Raw genomic sequence first — 25,608 nt, 5'->3', positions numbered from 1 at the left:
ATGTATAGTATATCCAGAGCTTATCCTTTCTTAAGAAAAGGGTTTTCCCTTCCCACCACGCTATCCTCTTTCCTTGTGGATGTTCTCTTTGAGAAAGCTATACTGTGATTTCAGATGTTCTTTTGAGAATTGCAATATGTTTCTTCTTCTACTTTGTCCCTGATATCTTGGAATCACTCAGAGAACTGCCACTCATGGTAAACATACATTTATAGACCAGGAAGTGCCTTTAGTACTACAATTAAATCTGACAAACCTTCTAGGCTTCACAGTGGAGTACATAAATAGACAGCAGGTTTCAGACTTCAGATTTCCACTGTCTATAATATTGCCCAATGAACTCCTTATAGGTGCAAGGACCAGGTGCAAGGACCTTTGGAGAACAGTGTCTGAACACAGTGCGTTGCTAGAAATAAGAGAGTGAGTGGATGGAACAGATGAAGTCACCTGTAGCAGGAGTCTCTGCAGGTGTTCCAGCTGAGCTCGGACAGCAGAGCAGTTATCAGCCAGCTCCTCCACATCCATCCCAAGACCGAGATCCATACCCAGACTCAAATCAAGGTCTAGGTCCCGGTTCAGGGATAGACTCAGACCAGTACTGGTACCAGCAGACCTATGAAGGAGAACCAGGGTAACATCATATACTATCGGGACCCTCTGCAGTCTAGTGATGCTTTGCTAAGACAATAGGATACCATCACTTCCCAAAGCGACCTTAGCCTCAGTGACTTTACGGAGGACAGTTACCTTGCAGTCGACAGACCCAGGAGGAGCTCCTTGTCGCTCCTTTGGTTCCCAGGGTCCTCGGTCAGATGGTAGGACTGGAACTCACTGGGAGGGACAGGAGAGGCTGATGTAAGTGTGAGGAGCTAGGGCTGTGAGGGATCTTAACTAGTTGGGTTGGCAAAGTAACTTGTTAAGTAATTAAGTTAGTGAGGTGAGTGTAGTAACATAGGTTAGCTTGTACGGTTAGCGCTTTGACTGACACTAGCTAAAAGGGGTAGTGCTGCAAAGGATGCAAGTTAGTGAGGTGAGTGTAGTAACATAGGTTAGCTCGTACGGTTAGCACTCTGACTGCTGTTAGCTAGGGAAGTTAGATGTTACTGATCTAGTACGTTTAGAAAGGAGTGTGGAAGTAATATACAGTTATAGAAAAGTTATCTAAATAATTCATTGGTGTAATGGATTGAACAAAGCACAACTGGTTGTTGTATCCTGCCTGTTGTCATTGTGGATATCCTGTGTTCCCCAGCAGAGCTGTGGCATCCTCCACTGGGCCATGTGGGTGATCCCATCCCCATCTGTATTAATCGGACCAAACAAATCAAGCAAAGGAAATAGAGGTTATGAAAATGAATGACCAATTCTATTTTCTTAACAACCTCTATTTATATGTGCACACAGAAAAACAAAAACACACATACCGCCGTGCAGCAACGGGTCTTCAGGAAGCTCGTCGTCAAGCATGAGGTCATCGTCGTCAAGTTCACACGAGTCCAGATTGTTCAGTAGGTCCTGGAGGGACACACACACAGTTCAAAGTAACAAAATATAGAGATAGACAGAGACAGAGTCAGAGAGATAGAGGTTTTATACGGCAAAATAGGCAAAATATGCCGTCTCATTCCCGGCATGGTTCGCGCGTTTACACCAGGCATTTTTACACTGCCAAGCCGGTACGGTCGTGGCTTGGCACGCCCTGCAATTTCACTGTCTTGCCTCTATAAAACCGAGGGGGTTAAATCCCCCTTTGTCAAGGAGCCGACTTTCTTGGTTAACTGGAGACCACGGGGCTACGCACGGAGAGTAGACCTCTTTAGAATAATATGCATAAGCCGAATGTTTAAATCTTTTTTATAATTCAAGACACTCGCATGCAAGAATGAGTAGATGTATCTGAGTGTACTAACGCGATTAACTATTTACAAGTGCAAAAACATCGACATATTCTTTATTTTGCTGACCACTTGTTTTTTTATCCCGACAAATGCCTCGCAAGGAAAGTTCCTCTGGTACTTTCTCGTAGATTGAACCATCTTTCCCATCAACGTTAAATGCGCATGCATCACCTTCGCTCCCATGACGGTCAGCCTCCTGGATTTCACCGTCTCTCCAGTTAGAACTGCTCATGTTGATGTGTTGTCTCTGTGGTAGAGACAACGCAGCAACACCTCTACCCAAGTCTGCCCTGGAACTGCAAAGCTGTCCAATTGCATTTCCATGAAAATGAAACCTCCAATATGTGTAGTGTCCGAGAGGGTAAATTTGGGCGGACCATGCCGGGAAAAAGGCGGGCATAAGACAGGCATATTTGGCAGGGTAAAAACGTTTACTGACTGAGTTAAAATACCGGCTTGATTTCAAACCCCAATTTCCCTTCTCACACCCAACACATATTGGGGGTTTCTTTTTCATGCAAATGCGATTAGACGGCATTGCGATACCAGGGGCTTTTGTCGGGGGTCAGTCAAATAAAGAATATGTTGGTGTTTTGGAAATCGTAAATACTTATTCGCGTTTGTAGCCTACACTCAGATATCGTCTACTCATTCTTGCATGCAAGTGTCTTGAATAAAAAAATATTTAGAATATGCAAATTATTCTAAAGAGATCGCTGTGCGTCTTCCTGCCTACTCCAATGAACCAAGAAAGCCGGCTCCTTGACGAAGGCGGAATATACCCCTTAGGTTTTACACAGGCAAGGCAGTGAAATTGCAGGGTGTGCCAATCCGCGACAGTACCGGTTTAGCAGTTTAAAAATTCAGAGAGAGAGAGAGAGAGAGAGAGAGAGGGAGAGGGAGAGAGAGAGAGAGACGGGGAAGAGAGAGAGAAACGGGGGAGAGAGAGAGAACAACGGAAGGAGAGAGAGGGAAACGAAGAGAGACAGACGGAGAAGAGAAACGGACAGATAGAGAGAGATAGAGAGAGAGAGAAACGGAGAGTGAGAGAGGAATGGAGAGAGAGAGAAACATCTTTCCCTAAACTTGAAACATTTGACGAATTGTTTTCTATGTTTAAATTGATGAAAGTGCCTGAGAGAGAACACTTACATCAAGCCAGTGGAACCATCTGGGGCATGGGAGCTAAACCCTGATGGAGGCAGGATGGTTCGGTGGCTAGGGTGTTCCAGATGAAAGGTACTGGGTTCCTGATGCCTGCAGCCTAACTTGTATACATCCTTGAGCAAAATGCCGCTGAAATAGATGCTCCTTAATGACATGAAACTGAATTCACTGTCGGTCGCTAAAAGTGTTTGCTGGATGAAAGCATCAAATCGTCTCATTGATCATTGCTCAGCTCAAGATAAGCGAAAAAAGAATGCATAATATAAATATATATAAATAAGTACAAAATATAAAACAAAAGTAGGGTGAAGGTTGCTTTGATAAGGTCAGAGCTCTCATAAGATGAAACTTTACATCGATGCCCTTCATTTTATGAGATCAATGATAATTCCTTTTATATATTAGTGTGAGCGAGAGCTAGAGAGAGCGAGAGCAAGAGCGAGACCCCATCAATGGGGATAGATCTGTACCTATTTAAACCAAAAAAACAGAAAGGAAATACCCCCTCTAAAATTATTCATGAAGAAATCCATTCAAGAGTCACCATGGAAACACAGCAAGCACATGTTTTGTGCGCAATGACAATCAGTTCCCATCAAAAGAAACGTGGTAAAAGTTTAGAAAGGTTTCTGCTAAACTAGGACAGGAGTTGGAGAGCACTTTGGTACTACAATACATCTGTGGAGGGTTCTTCCTCCTCCTCCTCCTCCTCCTCCTCCTCACCATTCTGCTTGGGGACAACACGCATGCACGCGCACACATTGGTGCACACACACACACAGACACACACACACACCAACCTTTCTTGCTTGAAGTTTAGTCACACTGCTTTGACCCTTGAGGAAACCAAACATTCCCTTTGAATAACAGCCAAGAAACACACACACACACACACAGGTGTGTGGAGGCACTTTCCCCTCAGAGAGTTGGTGGTCCACATGCACACATTACCACTAATCCCCCCTCCTCCCGTTCTACACTGCTTCCCTCATCTCTCTCTCCTCATCGGTTCTTCTCTACCCTCTGCGTTTCTCTCCAGAGCCTCCCCTTACTCTCCTCTCCCTCTGCTCCTCACTCTAGTCATGCATCCCCTCCCTCTCTCTTTACCTCTCATGGCTCCCCCTCTCTCCCTTTTCCTCTCCTCTAATTTATCCTCTGCTCTCTACTCTTCTATCTATTCCTCTGTATCTTTGTTTAGGGACTTGGATCACTCCAAATCCTTATTTTTCCTTTTCTTTCCATCTCCCTGTGCTTTCCTTCTTCTTTCGTCTCATCTCAGCCTCCCCCGCTCCAAACTCTCCCCCTCACCTCTCCACCCTCCACATATCCGTCTGCTCTCCCAAACTCCCTCTCCTCTTCCCGCCTCCAATCTCTCTTCTCTCCTCTCCCCTTTTCCTCTCTATCCCTCTCATCTACCCATTTCTCCTTCTTCCCCAACTCTCCTCTGCCCTGCTCCAACTACCTTCTGCCACCTCCCTCTCTTCCACCTCCCTCTCCTCTCCTCCACCTCCCTCTCCTCCAGCTTCCTCTCCACTCCTCCACCTCCCTCTCCTCCACCTCCCTCTCCTCCACCACCCTCTCCTCTCCACGCCTCCACCTACCCTCTGCTCACCTCCCTCTCTCCTCTCTTCTCGTTCCTCTCCTCGTTCCTCTCTCCTCTCTTCTCGTTCCGCTCCTCCCCCCACCTCCCTCTCCTCTCCCTGTGAACAAGGTTCCGCAGTTCCACTAGGTAAGACACCACAGAGGGATGAATCCTCTGCTGTCAGGAGAAAAACCTAACCCGGAGTTCTCCCATGTCCCGCGGACCATAGCTAAGTACAACAACACACAACCTCATCTCTCTCTATCTCTGTGGCTCCTTTATCACCTGAGTCAGGGGCTTAGTGACTGATCACAAATAGACCGCATGACCAGCCAGCTGACACAACTACTGAACAAACACACACACACACACACACACGCACACGCACACACACACACACACACACACACACACACACACACACACACACACACACACACGCACTCAGTGTGCATCGATAGGTATCAACCAAGACCAACACTGACCCCTAGTGGCCAGTGAAGAAAAGGTGTACATTTTTGAGATGCTTTAGTATTATGGAGACTTTCTGTGTAAAAACAGTAATTACAAACCAAAAAAAGACAGGAGGAATGCGACACAGTTTGGGATCTCATTGGATCGTACCAAATATATTCATTAGACAATTGTTTCCATTTAAGTCTTTGTTGAAGGGGGGAAAAGATAAGCTATGATTGTAATCAAATCTCTTTCATATTGGCACTTCAGCACATTAATAAAGACTACACTGGTTGTGGTTTTAGAGACGACAACCTGTGAATTTAAAATATTCGACAGGTAAGACTTAATTTTGAAATGACAGTCAATTATGATTTGTTGTCGAATTCAAGTTTGATAGCTAGTACTGTGGAATTAATTCAGAAGAAAGAAATTCGTTTTTTGAGTTCACACAGCGTGATCACTAGAAAAGCATGTGAAAGATAAGCTGATAAAATTGAAATTATCTTTAATGCAAGTCAAGCAAGATGATCTAAAAGAATTCATCGTTGTTACTCCTTAACCCATCTAAAACATGTCCCCTCCGTCTAACCTGCCCGCCAGCAATAGTGCAACCAACACTTTAGTGCCACTCAGACATGGTAGTCTTTCTAGAATGGTTCTCCTCCTCTGTTGGGTCAGGCTACACATTGTGAATAATAGGATGACTCCAGTTTGCACAATAATCAGTAGCGGGCAGTAGAACCACAGACTAGTATAAATGAACGTCATAGTAGAAAAATAAAGCCTAGGAAAAATATAGTTCTTAATATTTGTGTTAAATGGGTGTACATTGCTGATTATCCACATGATGGCGCTACATACATTCAGACGTTAGGCATTACTCTTGCACTCGCAGAGATTAATTGTTATTTAACTAGATTATAATATTTTATTCTCCAAATCAAACGTACTGACTCATTATTTGTTTATTTAGCTACCGATTTTTAACATTCAATATTTTACAGTCAAATTTGTAAATAAGGTTTGTAATAGACGGAGGCAGCCTTTAAAAGGACACTCAGATGATTCTAGGGCAGAATCAGGGTCATCTATAAAAGGTAGCCCTGCTAACCCTGGAAGATTAGTCAGATATAAAATGGTTTGAAGGCAAGAGAAGATGTGAAGGAGGCTTGAAGATACTACCTGAGACATTACATTTAATGCTGAGCTAAGCATAGATGGATGGATATGATTAAAATAAAAATGTATTGTTTGCAACTTGTTGCAAACAATGGCAGAGTTCGGGTTGATGTTCTTCATTTTCAGATCGTTATAAAAAAGTTTTTTTTTGGTCAGCATGCAAATTCAGATGGATGTAAAACATGGGTTTCGGGTGTGTTCACTAATCATGGTCCTTTAACATTATATATGCCTTTCATCAATTATTAATAGATCATATAAATACCTTTATATTTATTGAAATATTAGCAATAATAACAATACAAACAAGTAATGTAACTGCTTGTATTGGGAGCCCTCACATGCTGCAGAGACAAGCGACGAACCAGTTCAAGTAATGGATTATCCTCATCACACATGGGGTCCCTTTAATATGACGCCAGCAGGCTGCTGGTCGTTTAAGGCCAAGAGGGAATGGAACCAGACCCAGAGACTGACCTCATCCCAGATCCTGTGGCAGGCCAGTGTCCCGTCCTACTGCAATATTAAGCACCCTGGCTTTACTATTCTCTATTTATCTCCCCGTCTCTCTATCCACCTCTTTACCTTATTAATACTACTATTGATGTAACGCCTTCATTTCCCCTCAGGGCTGAATAGAGTAGCTATATTTACAGTAGCTTTATATAGAGTATACATATAGCATTTATATATACTGTTCATGAGTTTATATATCTCCTCCACCATCTTTCTAGGTTAAAGAAAGCTTTATATTGATACATACAGCTAAAGGTGGTTTATGTTATTTCTGCTGCTAGGGGTCTCTCAATCAAAATGGTAACAAAAGACTTCGTTTATAATGTTGTGACGTCGTATTTAAGTAAAATTTACGTTACTTTAGTCCGATTAATTCACTTAATGTCCTTTCATTCTAATGAAATAGCTTCCAGTAACCTTAGGTTAACTTGCTAACTTACCATTGGATGAGTCCACTAGCCATACAGCTGTAGATAATGTAATGTGGGCCCAGCGCCACCCCACATTTTAAACACTGAATGCTACTTTTCCCTTTGCATTAGACTTCTATATGACGTATACGTAAGTATGTTGTACGTCTGCTAAGCTAGAAAAATCGAAGTCCGAGCCACAGGTAGTATTCGCGCCCACTGAGAATGCCCCTTATTCTATTCCCTTTAGGGTCTAAAGAGAATAGGACGCTATTGTATGATACATAATTGATTTAGAGTCAAATAAGCTTTAAATCATGTCTCGTGACCAACATGAACATAGAAAAAGGTTGATGAAAGTGTCACAAGACAACTATCCTGGTATGTTGCTAGGACCCTGAAGAACGTGTGGAAAGCTGCTCATCCAAACCTATCCACCAAATGTCCAGTGTTAGATAAACCTGATCATTGAGTCCATCGCGTGTCCGTGCCGCGCTGTGCAGCATAAACTCAGTGGTTCAGAGTGGACAGTCAACCACATTGTCAACCACTGCCTTTCCACTGTTTTACTGAACAGAATGTTTTCAGCAAAATTTTAAGGCACAAGGACTTGTTGCTCTGTCAAATAAAAAAATCATGAGTTAGGTCCAATTGTCAGTATTTGATTCCAGATATATACGAGTCATCGTGACGAGGAACTGGTGCTGGGTTCTTCCCATTGGCTGTTGCCACCTTAATCGCTGATTACAGTCCCAGACCCCCCCCAGTACACGCGGGCCGACAATATCAAACTGGATATAAAGAATCTGTGCCTTCCGGACTATGGGGTCCAGTGAAACCGCATGCCACCCACACCACACAGGAATCTAACCTCAGCCTTGAACCACTGAGAGTGTAGGGGAGGGCGTCAGTGGTTCAAGGCTGAGGTTTGATTCCCGTGTGGCATGCGGTTTCACTGGACCCCATAGTCCGGAAGGCACAGATTCTTTATTTTGAAATAATAATATAATTTATGATTCTTTATTTCTTTGTTTCCTCCTCGACTCTCATGATGGCCGGTTTGGGCCTAGTGCAGGGGTGCCCACACTCTTTCGACCTGTGAGCGTCTTTCAAAATGCTCTACCTGCCTAAAAAATGCTAAAAATATATTTATTTATATATACTGAGTACATACACTGATGACTTGCAATAAATGGAGTCAGCCAGGGTTGCATAGTCTGGTCAGTAGCTGCTGGTAGCTATTCTCAAGCTTCCAAATGACAGTTGGTCGTGCTCATCAGTCATGGTGGAATGGTATTTAGACTTAATGTGGGAAAAGACTGACATAAAAGTAGAGCCAAATAATGCAGTCAAGGAGGTAGCACATTTCGTCATGTTTGTATACTTTTCCTTTATGAGTAAGTTCTGAAATTGTCCATGAGCCCTGGACTTAAGCTCAATATCAGCTGGTACTGTCAAAATCTCACCCTTCACTGCAGACGGCGTCAGTGCTGCAATTTTTGATAAGAGTAAAAAATTGCTTTACCACTACAGTATCCTGCCCCATGCTGGGATGTGTCCCTATGAGGACACATAGCTGAGGATCGAGGAGCACTTTAAGAGCAACTCTGACCCCTGACGCATGTGGCAGGGCATCCAGGCCATTACGGATTACAAACCTCCCCCCCATCCAGTGACGCCTCCCTTCCTGATGAGCTTAACCACTTTTATGGACGCTTTGATAGGGAAAACAGGGAGGTGGCCATCAAGGCTGTGCTCCCTGCAGACCACCAGCCCCTCACTCTCTCCCCCATCGACGTGTGTGCAGCACTGAGCAGGACTAATGCACGGAAGGCTGCTGGACCTGAAGGTATCCCCGGACGGGTTCTCAGGGCCTGTGCTGTGCAGCTGACTGAGGTCTGGACTGACATTTTCAACCTGTCACTAGCCCAAGCAGTTGTCCCCGTGTGCCTCAAAACCACCTCCATCGTGCCGGTGCCAAAACACTCCACTGCAGCGAGCCTGAATGACTTCCGCCCAGTTTCACTTACCCCCATCATCTCAAAGTGCTTCGAGAGGCTGGTCCTGGCTCACCTCAAAACCTGCCTGCCACCCACACTGGACCCTTTCCAATTCGCCTACCGCCAGAACAGGAGCACAGAGGATGCACTCCGCCCTCTCCCACCTTAACAAAAACACCTATGTCAGAATGTGTTCAACACCATCATCCCCTCCAAACTGATCACCAAGCTTACTGATCTGGGCATCAACACCTCCCTCTGCAACTGGATACAGGACTTCCTAACCAACAGACCACAGTCTGTCAGGTTGGATAACAACACTTCCTCAACCCTCACCCTGAACACTGGCGTTCCACAGGGCTGTGTGCTGAGCCCCCTCCTCTACTCCCTCTTCACCTACGACTGTACAACTATACATGGTTCCAATACGATTGTCAAGTTTGCAGACGACACTACGGTGATTGGTCTGATCAGCAACAATGATGAGACGGCCTATAGGGAGGAGGTCCAGCACCTAACTGCATGGTGCGCCAACAACAACCTAGCTCTCAACACTAAGAAGACGAAAGAGCTCATCGTGGACTTCAGGAAGTCTAGAGGTGGCACACACACCCCCATCCGTATCAACGGGAAGGAGGTTGAGCGTGTCACCAGCTATAGGTTCCTGGGTGTCCACATCTCAGAGGACCTCTCTTGGACCCTCAACACCTCTACACTGATCAAGAAGGCTCACCAGCGTCTCTTTTTCTTGAGGAAATTAAAAAAGGCCAATCTGTCTCCTCAGATCCTGGTGAACTTCTACCGCTGCATCATCGAGAGCATCCTTACCAACTGTGTACATATCCCCTGTATCAACACCCATAGTACTCTATTTTATTACACAATATTTATATTTACTGCACTTATTGTACCTCTATGCTGCTCTGATACTGTATAATTCATGTACAAACTGCACTTTACTGCTCTTTTGCACTTCTGGTTGGTCACAAAACCTAATTTCGTTGTACTCTGCACAATGACAATAAAGTGAATCCAATCCAATGTAACACGCATGCACACGCACACAGGCCTCACAATGCTATTGAGGTCCGAGTCGTAGCTCCCTCTGTGATGGGCGGTGCTGGCGGTGTTGGCCGTGATGGTGGCGGCGGAGGTCACCGCCCCCCCCAGGGGCTCCAGACCCTCCTCGTCCCACATGTACGTTCCCCCAGAACCACAGCTGTCCGAGGGGGACAGGTCCAGAGACGACCCGCACTGGTGGATGAGGACCACAGAGAAGCAGAAACCAGAGAGATCAACCCAGGAGGTTGGTTTAAGACATGGAGGTAGCAAGGACTTCAAAAATAAAACATGTTCATTATTATATCTTCTAGTTTTGCATTCATTACTTTGACGTATACATTCTTGAATAACTTTATTATCATAAAAATATTTTTTTAATTCTTTATTATTTAAACAATTGTTAATAGCTAAATATTATATCTAATAGATATTAGACATAATATTAGTTCCACGTTATAACCCACTTTGGCATTGTCACTCTCCCATTACTGTTTCTATTCATCCCTGCATTCATTATTGATGAGCTATGGAAACAGGAACCCTGGCCTGTGATTGGTTGAAGGAGGCTGGGGGCGGGCCGTCTTTACCTGTTCCGGATAGTCTGGTTGGCTGGTCCTCCTCTGCCTGGTTAACCTGCTCAAATGGTAATCCTCTGGGTCACCTGGTGGGGGGGGGGTCTAATAAGTCAGTCATTGCTCATTCATAACACTCCGCCTCCTTGATGATATGGAACAAGTCGGGGCAATATTTAGTATTTTAGTTTGTATCAATGCTAGATCTTGATATAACTGAGCAGGGTTGGCTTGAACTAGTCAATTTTAAAGTTCATAAATAATGTCATTCTTTTGAACTTGGCTAATAAATAGATACCTGGTTTAGTGGGGTGTATGTCTAAAGAGTGTTCTATTGAATCATTATCAAGATGCTTCCTCCACAGCAACTTAGTAAATTCAGAGACGTGTCATTGGAAGAAAAACCAGACACTCAAACAAGGGATTGATCCTGGTCCAAATATTGACCTAAATGCATGTTGTTTTAAAACCGTAGGACTATTACGTGGGCTATTATTATTAGCCGTTTGATTGACATGAATTTCTTAAGTCACGTCAACCAAACATTACGACTTCACCCCCCCAAATAAGATTGTAGCAAGTGTGAGTGAGAGAGCAAAATAATTAACAGCAATATAGCCCCGCCCGTTAATTAAGAGATGGTCTACCAGAAATAAGTCACAAAACATATTTTCGGTTGTAGGTAACAAGGTGGAAATCAGGCGCAGGGAATCCTACTCAAAGAGGTAGGTTAGGCTTGGGGCGTTGGGGGACCAAACCCAGCTGCTCTTCACTCACCACTGAGCCTCACGCCGCTCCAGTCGATGCTGTCCCCGAGGAAGCTGGGCATCCCTGACATCCTCGTCTCATCGCTGCTACGGAGGACTTTCACATCATGTGTTCTGGACTCCGATTGGTTCATGGCCATGTCCTCTCCACCGTCATTGGTGGAGAGAAGCAGGATTCCAACACCACCGTTTCCTAGGAAGAGCAAGTGGATGGATATTGTTAGTTGTTTTGTCTGAATATGAATCATTTCAGGTTTGAGGGTCAGTTTTTCTGGTTCTCTAAAGGGCGCTTAACTTGTTTACTATTTCATGTGGAGGGTTGTCTCAGCATTGAGACTCAAAGAAAGATCATATGTGTTTGTATGATTGAATCATATTTAAGATTTATTTTCTACATTTGTGATGTTTGCTGTTATAAGGTCCATTTTCAGAACCGATGGACATTTATAAAGAACTATAAAATTGAAACTACTACAGCTAGAACTACACCTTAGTAAATGTTATCGCATCTTGAAAAGACCATTACCACATGTTTCAACTGAAGGCCATGGTTGCCCTTGGTAACCCTTTTTCCGTTATTTACCAGTCCCCTGAAATCCATGCCGATTATTCAGAGAATGCTGTTCGTTCATACCGAGGTTATCAAAGTCGTCCATGTACTCCTGGCTGGTGTCGTTGTGTCGCTCCAGGGAGGAGGTGGACGACAGGGACATGTCCTCCAGCGTCTCCCCCAGGAGGGAGACCTCGCCGTGGGACACCCGCTCCACCGCCTCAGGGGTGCTGCCTGGTACCAGAGGAACACCGACAAGTTGGTGTGTTTCAATGGGTTTACAATGTGGGTCAAGTACATGAAGGGGACGGATGTTACAACACAGAAAGACCACCCGGGAGAATGTATCCAACATATGAGACTAAGAGCTAGACTCTACTAGACTCAGCAAAGACATGGGTAGCCCCAGTCGGGATATATACCCCAACCCTTGCAGTATTAATGCCACACTCTTATCCATTGAGTTAAAGAGGACCGCTATTCGCAAAAGACTCAAGACTCACCTGTTCAGAGTTCAACTAGACTCTGCATAGCCACCCCTTCCCACCCCTCCTACACATTTATTGTATGTTGTACGTCCTGGCACAAAAAATAAAATAAAAAAGTACTTTGTTGTTTAGCGTCTTATCCTAGCTATCCTCTGTGTTGCATACAGGGAATGGGTTAACCCAGCAGTTGTTGGTGCTTGGCACTTGGTTCTATAAACAACCTTCCTGTACCGACAGCGGTAAATTGTTGTTTCTGTACAATGTCCTTCTGACATTGTACTTAATGTCCAATGTACTTTGGATGTATAAGTGTCTGCTAGATGACCTTAATGTAAATATAAATGTATACCAGGTAGAATATATGGCAAAAAGATAGTTGTGCATTGCATCATCTATGCATAAATGAATGCCATGTTCAAATCTACAAATAAAGGGGTTGACAACCTCCAGGATAACGTTATGAGATTAACATATCATACCGGGGCTGTTCTCCGTGGTGGAGGGCGTGACCGAGGGCGACTCCAGAGAATTCCTACGTGCTTCCGCTCCCTGGACTTCCACTTCCTGACTGTGGTGTTGTGCTCCAGGGGCCGGTGTGACGCGGAGTGGGCGGGGTTGCCTGATGAGCGACGGCCGCGAGCGGTGGGCTCCGAGGGCGTTGTAGGACAGGTGAGTGCTGGGCAGGAGGGGCTTCTTCAGGTGGGAGACCGGGAGGAGGCCTTTGGCTCCCCCGAGACCCACCACACCGTCTGCGTCCCCCCAAGGGGCGTGCTTGGCCAGGGGGGACCGGCCCCCCGGGGCCTTTGGGAGGAGCAGCAGCCGGGAGGAGGGCGGGGTCGGTGGCGGCTCCTTGGAGCCCCGCTCGGCGGCCCTGTTGAGGGAGTATGAACGCGTGATCCTGGAGGAGGCCGGCGCGGCCGACAGCGCGGCAGGCAGCGTGGACCAGGGCTGCCTCTGCACCTGGTTCAGGCTCCGGGAGCGAAGACGGTCCTTTTCCGACAGCAGGCGGACGGACGGGCCGCCCCCGCCGAGACCCCCGGTCCTCAGGCTGTCGCTGGACTGCGAGCGGCCGGCCGGCTGCTTGCTGAGGAGGGGGGAGCCCGACCGAGAGCTGGGCCGCGAGCCCCCCGGCCCGCCGGAGCCGGACGAGCTGGCACGCTGGCGGAGGGCCCCGAACCGCTGGGCGGGGCCGTTGAGGTTTGGTCTGGTCCCGTTGGTGAGGCCCGGCACAGCCTTCTGGCCCGGTCGGGTGCCACCGGCTCCGCCCTTTACAGCAGGGAGGAGTTTAGGGCCCAATGGTGGCGAGGACGCCGAAGCTGCTCCCAAACCAAAAACGCGCACTTTAGAGGCAACTGTCGTCGGCGCCGTGGTTACCGGGGGGTTGGGTTTCTTGAGCCAGCGCTGCGTTGTCGACGGCGACGGCTGCTGTTGCGCTGGCGGGAGTTGGAGCTGTTGGCACGGAGTGACGATGTCACTCTGGGCCACGGCCCCGTTCTTCCTACCTGGCACGCCCGCCCTGTTGACCCCCACCTTTCCTCTTTTGGTCCAACTTATGGAGAGAGGGGCGGGCATGCGGAGCAAACCATTGTTCTTGACCAGGCCCCCTGTGACGGCGGTAGAGACGGTGTTTGGGGGCTGGTGGTTTGATCCGTTGGTGAGGGGTGCAGAGAGGTCGACCCCGCCCATCGGGGTCCCACCTGGAGCTGTAGCAGTAGGGACGCTCTGAGGGTTGCTGGCCTGGGGCACTCCGGAGGAGGAGGGCCGGAAGCCAAACTTGGGCAGCCGGGAGACCATGGTGGGCATGGCGGGAGGGGCGAGGAGAGCTGAAGGAGAGGCCGACATCAGACCCCGCCAACGTTACCATGGAGACACTGAGTCTGAGACTCTGGATGAAGAGGAAGAGGAAGAGGTAGGGAGGGAGGGAGGTATTGAACCAAGGGAAAAACAGCAAATACATATATAAGGACTTTGGTCACACTCAAAAGAATAAGAAAAATAGATTTGAAATCGGTTCTGAAAGACCTGTAGAGATCAATCATAACTTGCATCCCGAGGGAATACACCTTTTTTTTACGCAAAGTGTTTCTTTGCGTAAAAAGGATAATAGCTCGTAATGAATGGAATGCAGAATACACCTCATTACTGAATATAGGAATCCTGAAATACTGGTATGGTTCTCTGAGAACAGGTGTGGTCCCCTTGGAAGTAGAACGGAACGTAGATAAGACACGCATTCCTGGTTTACATTTTATACCAGTCTACAATTCACTTTTTAAATATAAGTCGTATTTTATATAGTATTCATCTTTTTCCCATACTACGTTACTGGCTAACCCAATAATTCCCCAACACTGTACAGTTCCACAATGATTTAATAACCTTTTAATATATGTGGGCTGCAATCAAAACCTCCTCTGGTGTGAGTGTATGCGTGTGTGTGTGTGTGCATGCATGCATGCGTGCACTGTGAGTCAGAAGTTGTACAAGCCAACCACAGAGTCTTGGATTGTCTCTCACACACACACACACACACACACACACACACACACACACACACACACACACACACACACACACACACACACACACACACACACACACACACACACACACACACACCTTTAGGAAAGTCCTTGGTCCTACACCCAAGCCACACCCATATCACTGTCATCCCATACAGTCATCACAAATCCTGCTCCCACACACACTGTGCCTGACCGTCAGCTATAATGTAGGTGTTTCACTGTACATAGCATGGTCTGATTCGGCTTTCGCACCCACATTAAAACAATCTGGTCAATGACATGTCTTTGAGTACCGTAATAACAAATTTTCTTTTTCAATTATGAATGCATTGTGAACAAATGATGGTGGCCTTTTTGTGCTGAAAGCCACCATACAGAGTAGGTCTGTTCATTTGGTCAGGAGCAGCTATAATGCCTCCTTCATGACCAATACAATTATTAAATTATTAAAACAAAGATTAAAACAAAATCTAGAAATAAAAAGGCATCAACTCAAGGCCTGCCCTCCAGCTTTGACACATGATGAGGAGAAGATTGAGGATATGAAAATAAAACATAAATAGACACAGTTCACTGCATCAGATTATCACACGGTAATCATCAGTTTTCCGCAACCAACACTTGTGATCAAACAACATGGAGTCTGTGTGTCACGAGAAGAAACTGATCAGAAGACCAGACACGCCTAGAGGCAATGAACGAAGAGCTCATTTATCAAAAATGGAATAAATTCCATGTGAGAAATAGGCAACTGGATGAAGAATTACAGATGGATGATGGATGATGCTGGATAACTTGATAAACTAATCAACTTCGTCAACATCAAGTTAAGTCCTTTGAAAGGAAGCCCTTGATTATGATAGGCTGGTGGTCTGTCCGTTGGTCTGCTTTGCATATCCATTGAGTCAGGGTAGGGAGTTCAGTTCTACTGCTTTCAAGAACACTCAGAACTCGGAAAAACAGCTTTATTTAAAATGTATTGAACAGTTGTCAAACTCGGAATAACAAGATTTTAATTGTGGTATAAGTCATTGTAACCACTCCAACCCTACATTTCACCTCATATATACAGGTGCATCTCAGTGAATTTGAATATTGTGGAAAGTGTACTTAGTGAAACTCGTATACTAGATAGATTCATTACACCCAAAGTGAAATATTGCAAGCCTTTATTTGTATTAATCTCGATGATGGGGCTTACAGCTCATGAAAACCCCAAATTCACTATCTCAGACAATTTGAATAATGCGAAAAAAATATCTAAATTGTAGACTCAAGGTGTCACACCCAAACAGCTAATTATCTCAATATGCCTGCAAATACCTGAGTCTTCTTTTATAGTCTCTCATTAACCCTATTAACCCTTGAAACATGATATGGGATCCTTAAGCAATAGACAGACTACATGGATCCATCTGGCTCTCAATGACCCACACCAGTCTCCTTACACAATGGCAATGTGATAGATCATTTCTATGCGTTTTTTGTCTGGATTATTTGTAGATTGTGATTTCATTTTACGAATTACAAACAATGTTTTTGGTTATTATTGGCTTTGTTGCAATGGTGAATGCTAAAATATTCACGGTCCACGGCGTGTTCTTGCGTGCTGATCCTGCCATGCTCAATAATCAATCACTATTGTTGACTGAACGCTGATGTTATTATTTAAAGATGCCGGGTGTCGGGTGTCAGGCTCCGACATCTCGCTCATCATGACTCGTCCAGAAGCGTCTTTCTCTGGCCAATCAGTGGCCAGCAGCTAGTTTGCGTCACACAAAAGTATCAGATCAGCTCTCTTGGAACCTCGGAGATGAGACAAAAAAAAAAGTACAACGTACCAGGTACCTCATTTTGGTGATCGAAACGCAAAAAAAGGCGGGCTAAGTCGAGGCGAGTTGAGCTGGTACTGTCGGTGGAAAAGGGCCATTATATCCACCTTATGCAAGTGCTTGATCCATTATAAATGCTTGCCTGTGTTTTATTTTCCAGCAACACATAGGGGGACATTCTGGGCCCATTTCACAAAGATAAGCCCTACTTTGCATTCCTGGGGAGAGAGCGAGCGGTATGAAGGAAATCATGTGTACAATAACTTGGATGAAATGTGCAAGTATAACACAACAGACACACACAATGTTTGTGCTGCGTTACCGTCCTCTGTGTTAATGGACTGGTAAAATGTATGTGACTGCCTACGAAGTAAACTGCATCATGGGATACAAACTACACCTGGACCCCAAGAACGGTTGCATATAAGCAAAGTGAGCATTTGACTAGCAAAGCAAACATAAATTTAAAAGAATTTGAATATAATTAAATAGAAAAATGGGAACATTCTCAAGATGCAGACAGAACTGAATCACACCGGATCCTAGATTGTTATTGAGATTACTGCCATACTAACACTTTAGCTTCCTGATAGACCATGTTAAAGGCGCTGCTAGCAATACTAGTTCATTCAAATCAGTGTTCAATAGCTCTACATTCAGCCATCAGTGATATAAGCCGTTTTCATCTCCTCCGCATTTGTAGATCAGGAGATTCGACCCCGAGGGGGATTCACACTTGATCCTTTATATGCGGACATCGATGTCGTTCAGACATCAGTAGAATCTCCGGGTTGGAAGAGCTTGCAAGGGGCGGGATATGGCGTAGGTACTAAGTTTGCAAGAGAAAGGATAAGTGAAGCCGCTGTCACTCTAGTTTGTTTTGGTTTGACCACAGCCATCATGGAGGCAGAACGGGCAAAACTCATCGCGATCATCTTAAATGTCACTGCAACGATGCATCATATATTCCGTTGCATCTACAACATCCGAAGCATCGATCGATGAAAGATTAGAGCATGAGTTGGAGACAAATAGAAGAAATTATGAAAAAGAAAGGCGTCGCGAACGACTGCGTTAGCGGAGAAAGAGAGCGTATTTTTTTGCTTAATTTCACATAACAAACACTGGGACAAATTATTGATTTCATGGAGTGGAAGGCCGGGACCCTATAATGTTCAGCTAACTGTTAAAATAATAATGTAGATAATAATAATAATAAAATAAACATTTTCTATATACACGTGCAGCTGTGAACTCATGCATTGTAATTTATTGTATGATGTGTACTTTAGGGTTATGATATCGCCTATCTTTTAGCGTTCACCACGAATGACTCTGAAAAGCAGTGCCAAAATGTAAATATTTTTTAACCTTTCAGCAAACAAAAGACAACGGGCTGATTATTATTAAGGGTGCCACTCAATGACATGCAAATGGTGTGAGTAATAGACTTTCGACTCCTCATTCACATATAAGGTAATTTAGATTCCTACAGAGAAAATACTACCTCAGGCGTAGTATTACCCCATAGTACAGAGCTAGATTTTCAGGGTACAAATTTCAGGATATGTTGGTAACTCTAGCACTAGGTATAGCACTAGGTATAGCACTAGCTATGCAGATCATTTCATTTATCTTTAAGCATTGAAGAAATAACCTCATCTATGACTGAAAATAAAATGACTATCAGAGTCGCTGCACCTGAGTGTTCTAGAGGTTCCTGTTGAAAGGAACCTTACCGACAACACAGAGCCAAAGTCCACTGCTGTGAATGATGGTACATCCCAGAATGATTAGCAAAGACTTCCAACAACACGTTTACCAGGCACTCTCCCTAATGGAGTCTTCAAGAAATAGCAAGGCAACTCATTACCCAAGCACAATCTGAGCGTCAGACCACAGCCACTGCTGCCTCTCCAAAGCATGGACTGGAGATGGACCAGTGGAGACCTGGTCCTGTGTCAGGACTTTAGAAAGATGATGGACTGATTTGGGGATGACACAACAGTTTATTATTTTACTATTTTAAGACCAAAACGACTTACAGTGAATAACGATACATCTAATTAACGAGCAAGTTATGGCATCGCCCTCAAGAAGGCCTAAAGGTAAACTGTACATGGGGGATCAAAACCAGTACTTTTGGGCTGATGGCAAACACAGTCAAATGTGTACTGGGAAAAATAATAATAAGCGACTGAACAAGTCAATTAAACAATGTGTCAAACATCTTCTTCATTGAATATTCCTTTTTTAAACGCTACAAACACCAGGAAAAGGCCTTACACCCCCATGATACGATTATTTCTGTTGGAAATTGTTTTAAACTCAAGCCATCTCCTTGTCCACTGTTGTTCAGATTAACTGCTCATATATCCTTTATTATTTACAAAGAAATAAAATCCACATTGACCTATGTGGAGAACTCAAGTAGGTCTATTTGCCCTGGTTACATTCCCAGTTGAGTTCAATTGAATCCTGGTCGCTGAATTGGCCCTTTGCTAGTGCATTGATATTGTCTGACTAAATGAGTGAGGTTTAATCTATAGCCCTGAGAAACGGCTACTCTAAAACAAACAAGACACCACTAAGATGAGAGCAATATTCCAATTACCCATGTGTTGTTGCTTGGGTTTCCTGTTTATTTGGCTAACCAACCAATTAGTTAGACGTAACACTAACACTAGGCCTAAGAAGGACCTTGTCTAAAAGGAATACCTTGAAAGCCACCCTAAACCACAAAACCCTTTTAGGAGATGGACTAGGTCATTTTCCTCACAAAATTCACTGCAACAAATGGAACAGACGGTAAACAGCTTCCAGAAACATTGGCATATGAACCAAATACTAACAACAATTTGTTGTTTTGGCATCAACTATTAAAAACACAAATTTCAACCCAGAAGTTCTATTTTTCTGTATCAACACCAGACAGATAAGAAATGCAACTCTCCAGCAGGCTTTGAGAGAACAAACGCATAAATATATAATGAGTTTGTCTCCTGGGATAACGGCTGCCTCTCACTACATCAAACTGGGCTTCAGATTTATTAATTCACTCCTTAGGTTGACAATCAAAATTATGTCTTCCTTTCAGTCAACCCTCCCATTCCTTGTTTTCACCCAAATCACATCTTTCCCGGTTTTCCTCTCTTGCCCTCATCTCTCGATTACTCATCTCCTTCACCCTTCTGTTGACGCCTGACCTCCTCCATCTCCTCACCCTCCTCGCCTCCACCTCCTCCCACTACAGCAGGGTTCATCCACATCAATATTTCTGCTCCAATTCCCAGCCTAGTGAGGTGAGAGGACCTACAATAAGGTCTGCGTTTGTCACTTTGGTAGAGGGGCAGAGACTAGTAAAAAACATGGATGGTCCATCATCTTGAATGCATTTCCATTACCCTTCTTGGATATTTAGTACAATGAAGTAACAATGTGCGAAATTAGGTCAAGGAGCAAAGGAAGTTAAACCATTAAAGCACCAACTTCTAATAAACATGGGCCACCTTGGTTTCAGCTCGAATAGTTCATAATTTGGAAGGATTAATGAATTGTGATTGAATCAAACTTTGAATATGTGAGAGGGGTCAGAAGAATAGATGTCTGCCTGATGGATAAGATGGATCTGGTCCGACCAATCCTCAGATCCAGAAGTCCAGGCTTCAAGGTGTGAACTTGAGCGTTGTCTGTTTGACCATGTGCCATTTCTGATAGAGTTCCAGGGGTAACATTTAAATTGGCTTGGCGTCAAGGTGAGCGAAGCCAAGCCAAGCCCCCACAAGATTTCTGTTGTGGTTCGCCAACCGCATGAAACAGGTGGTTGGGAACATAACGTGTGTCTTAAATCGTGCGTCTATATAAACAAAGAACATTTAACCATATGCTTTATTCAGAAAGATTATTAGGGGGGTGTAGCTTGATATTGAAAAACATGCACATTTGTATTTTAACTGTGATCCAAGCAAGGGTCAAAACAATCAAACACAAGCATCAAGGGGAAATACCCTGAACAGAATTTTTGGTCATCAACTTGACTCAATTAAATGTGTATGGAAATAAAACACTTCAGTTAAATCACTTATAGTTCCAACAAAATTGTTTAATTTAACGCAAGTAGGTTTGCATCATTACCGCCGAAATACATACACTACATACAATAATTGATTAATAATATTTAAGAAATACAATCCGCATGTATCTCCGCCCCTCATTTAAAAGAACAAATATACAAATTGTATCGAATTCAATTTCAGGCTTTCGGAGAAGCAGACTGTCATGGGGCTAGAGCACAGACGGGCCAGAGGGGGTCTGGGGGGGCCAGAACACAGATGGACCAGCAGGGGTCGGGGGGGGCCAGAACACAGACGGACCAGCGGGGGTCTGGGGGGGGGCCAGAGCACAGAAGAGCCAGCGGGGGTCTGGTGGTTCGGAGATATGAGCAGCAGATAGTACTAGACCGTAGACGCCAACTAGCCGTTTGTTTGACCATTCTAACACAATCACAAGGTGAAGGAGATAAAGAAGGTAAAAGCGGGCGCAGCGTTTCGGGTGATTAAAATCCCAGCTGAAAGGTTTGATCCCAAAAGGTTTGATCCCCAAATGGGAGCGTCTTAAGTCTCTGAAGTCACTATATGGCACTCTGGATTCAGATCTCATAATACCTCCATTAAAGAGGCTCCAGAGTGCTGGGCATCAGAGGGAAGATTCGTGTTTCTAAACCTCCCACTCCCCCTGGTAAGTGACTCAACGGTAACCTGATCCAGCACTCAGTTGACTATCGATCGGTTGACCCGCTGGCTGCTGCTAGCACTCCCTGTCAGGATCACATTCACTGGGAAATTAAAAATAACAGTGGCAAGCTAAACATACTGCATATAGTATGACTGCGTGCAGCGGGGATAAAAACCAAAGACAGCCCAACAACATAGGACGCCTCTGACGTCTCTCTGAGATGGGGACGACATCACACAGGGAAGGTAGTCAGTGGTTTGGCTTTGAGGTGACACATGCGCGAGATTCAGCAAGACACCAACAACATCCACTGGGAATCTGATCCTAACCTGTATGATGTAATAATATAAAAGTATAATCAGGAATTTTAAAAGCATATGGTTTATTGTCTAATATTGGTTTCAATTAGGCTATTGTATAAAGGTCATGGTATATTTCCCATGTAAAACATTTTAAAGGGGTGACATCATGCTTTTGAGATAATGAAATCGAAAATCAGGGGTATTTGTGCCCCGAACACCCTCAAGCTCAAACTTCTCGGGGGGGGTGAATTTGCCGGCACGTTCAACCAATCGCAACAGAGTGGGTGTGCTGACCAATCACAGCAGACTGGGACCTGGTCCTTAAAGTAACATGACACAAAACAGACTTGAAAAAACCTTTTGAATGATGTTGAAATTGGTTTTGCAGAAATGATCACTGTGAGAATAATAAGTAGTATTTTTAACATACAGGCATGTAACCCTATTCTAGTAATACCCCCTAATTGTGTATTGGCCTGCAGCATAATTAATCTCAAATTGATACCACAAAATAGGAAATACCACACAAGCTTAATTCCTAATATACGGTAACCACAAACAAATATGTCAGAATCCTCTTTGTGAGGACAGACGATGTCTGCTTTGGAGGGTCAAAGGGCCACCAGTAATATACCCGTTCCTCGTGGCACATACACAAAATTATTCTAAAACACGCACGCACATAAACGTTTCTGGCTTGGAAAACCGGGATTAAATATCAGCATCCAAGTCTTGCATTGATGTTTACATTGATATTTGTATATATATCTATAGATAATATATATAGATATAGATATATAAATGGGACGTTTTCATTTCCAAGAGCTCGATATGAAGATTTCTCAAACTAATAATAAACCAGGCATTTACCCTTGTTAGTAACAGGCAAAACATAACCAATATAGCAAAAATACATGTCCTGCTTATCTGTTTGTGTTCTCCTAACTCCCCTTTGGCCTGTTCCTGATCAAATCAGACCAGGATACCGGCAGCATTGATCATCTGCTCTCTACGCCCTCCTCCCAGGGGTTGAACTTGAGTTCAACAAAGGCTACTTCAGTGACGCCACAACTACTAGGTAACTACTACAACTACTAGGTAAGTACTACAACTACTAGGTAACTACTACAACCACTTAGGTAAGTACAGCAGTCTGTCACACCCTCCAGGGAAAGCAGCAGCCTGTCAAACCATCCAGGGAGAGCAGCAGCCTGTCAAACCATCCAGGGACAGCAGCAGCCTGTCAAACCATCCATCTCCCACGAGAGGACGAGCTTCAAAACTGTGGCCTTTCTGCCAACTCCCTCATGCACACACGCACACACACACATCGCAGATCAGTAAGAACATCCCTAGAGGGTAGAAGAAACATGAACTTTCCTGACTCAGCTGCTCTGATACCCCCCCCCCCCCTCCCCTCCAAAGCCTGCTAAACATCAGGCTTTATGGGTAACATGGTTCTGACTCCTCAATTATACTTTCAATATGCTTTTTAACAATAATGTCTATGCCTACTGTACATAAGAAAATAAAAGTGTATGCGACCCCCAACCCCAACCCCACACACCCTCACCCTGGGGAAAGGTGACGCATCAAAACACAACTGTCAATCATGAACCAACAGACACACCCTCCTCCACAAACTACAGCAGCACTGAACACATGTACTCTGTTTACAAATTGTCCTAATTTGCTAGTGCCTGCAAATTCCTCCAGGATATGGCCGGTTTCATTTAGAAGTTGGTCAAAACTACATTTTTTTGTACGTGTCAAACTGTATGTCAAGTGAATCCCAGTCTCAAATCTTGCTTTATCCTTTGAATGTAATTGGCAATAAAATAACTCCATAACACCATGACAAGCCGAAAGAGAAGAGAGAAGTGTGAAAATTTGCAACAAAAAAGTATGCATTCACTTTTGTGGCTTGTCCTTTCCTTAATATTTACTATTGAAAAACATACTGTTTGATAGGTAACTAGGCTACATAAAAAGGGAATGAGGACCTTTTTTTTCACAAACTAAGTATGTTATGAAGGAAGAGCTCCCAAGACAGACCCAGTCCATGTCGAAAAGGATGCTATTACAGATAATATTATCTGATCATTTCTCCACGTAATGAGTGATTTGCACGACCTAGTATTATAAAAGGCCTAATTATTGAATAACAGGTTTGCCTTATCTAATGATTTGTTGTACAGCAAGAGAGAGAAAGTTGGGGAGAGCCAGAGAGAGAAAGATAGGGAGAGAGAAAGATAGGGAGAGCAAGAGTGAGAATGAGCAAGAGAGAGGGCGAAGGAGAGAGAATGGAAGAGAGTCGAGAGAGATATAGAGAAAGAGAGAGGCAAACGAAGGCAGTACTCCTTTAAGACAAGTCTTTCTTTGGCTTTGAATTAACAAGGAGTAGGGGGTTGGCACCACTCTCTAAAGGCCCTCTATTATTTAGGGTCGGTAGCTCACCCCTCCAAAGCCTCATACAGCCCCATGGAGCTCGGAGCGACCAGCACAAAATCCCTGTTGCACTGGGGGGCCTGGGGCCGGAGTGTGTGCTTGTTTGTTAAATGAAGAGGGAGGAGGGAAATTATTAAAGACCACTATGATGTGTGTGTGTGTGTGTGTGTGTGTGTGTGTGTGTGTGTGTGTGTGTGTGTGTGTGTGTGTGTGTGTGTGTGTGTGTGTGTGTGTGTGTGTGTGTGTGTGTGTGTGTGTGTGTGTGTGTGTGTGTGTGTTCCATACCCTCTCCAGTTAACAGGCATGCCCTTCACACATCACACACAAAGCAGCTCTTTCTGGCTGCGGCCTCCTTCGCTGCCACACTCTCCCACCACGCGTACACAGCCGACACCCATGCGACGCTCTTACCCCAAGTAAACACTTCATCTCCATACAGATATGATCCACTATTTTACCAAGACCTCATCCTCAGTATAGACTCTGTGTCGTAATAACTAGTCAGAGAGGAGGAAGCTAAAAGGAAATGGAGGGGAAATAAAGATTGAGATTGAAGAGCATCTGAACAGAGGCTCAACATGATAAAATAGGGAGATGGAGAAAGAGAAAGAGAAATTAACATATCAACAGTAAAATAAACAAAAAGGAGAATACAGGAAATCAATCATTTAAATATGTGAACAAGCGATGACGTCATGGCCCCACCAAGCAGGAAGCGTTTAGAGAAGAGAGACAAATGCTTGCATAACCATCATTACCATCATCAGCAGCATTTGCCTTTTCTTACTGGAATTCCTCTCCGATCAGATAGGGAGGCTAAGCTAAGCAATGCTTAACTTTACTCAAATAAATTTAGCTCAGCTTGGCCAAGATAAAAATAAAATAAAAGAGAAGCTAGCTAAATGATGCAAGGCTATAAAAGAATAGAGGCTAGCTCAAATAGCTAACCAAGCTAAACTAAGCTTCTAAGCTATTCACCAGACCACACACGCAGTGCGATGCTAGTAGGCCTCCTGAGGTATCTGACATCTGTCACGCTCATAATATACAGTTATCTTTAGCGAGGAAGTGAGCTCTATAAACAGCATAAAGACAGGGTGAAACGACACATATATGC

General features: G+C 44.4%; 1 protein-coding gene across 4 annotated transcripts in view; it reads right to left on the bottom strand.

Moving 5' to 3' along the window:
* The window catches only part of LOC132446483 (serine-rich coiled-coil domain-containing protein 2-like), a 47,235-nt gene that overhangs the window by 17,807 nt on the left and 3,820 nt on the right, over positions 1–25,608 (bottom strand). For all 4 annotated transcript variants that reach the window (XR_009522870.1, XM_060036798.1, XM_060036800.1 and 1 more), the window contains exons 3-11: positions 13,130–14,535; positions 12,247–12,396; positions 11,623–11,805; positions 10,861–10,934; positions 10,286–10,465; positions 1,425–1,515; positions 1,220–1,301; positions 748–831; positions 448–613 (exon numbers count right to left, since the gene is read on the bottom strand). Coding sequence is in view for 3 of the 4 variants with exons in the window: in XM_060036798.1 (XP_059892781.1) it covers positions 448–613; positions 748–831; positions 1,220–1,301; positions 1,425–1,515; positions 10,286–10,465; positions 10,861–10,934; positions 11,623–11,805; positions 12,247–12,396; positions 13,130–14,492 (2,373 nt within the window). In the remaining variant the exon portion in view is untranslated. The remainder of the gene's footprint in view (positions 1–447; positions 614–747; positions 832–1,219; positions 1,302–1,424; positions 1,516–10,285; positions 10,466–10,860; positions 10,935–11,622; positions 11,806–12,246; positions 12,397–13,129; positions 14,536–25,608) is intronic.

Source organism: Gadus macrocephalus, chromosome 18 (assembly GCF_031168955.1).
Source record: "Gadus macrocephalus chromosome 18, ASM3116895v1".
Classification (NCBI taxonomy): domain Eukaryota; kingdom Metazoa; phylum Chordata; class Actinopteri; order Gadiformes; family Gadidae; genus Gadus; species Gadus macrocephalus.
The sequence above is the reverse complement of the archived record's forward strand: the minus strand, read 5'-3'. Positions and strand labels throughout refer to the sequence as shown.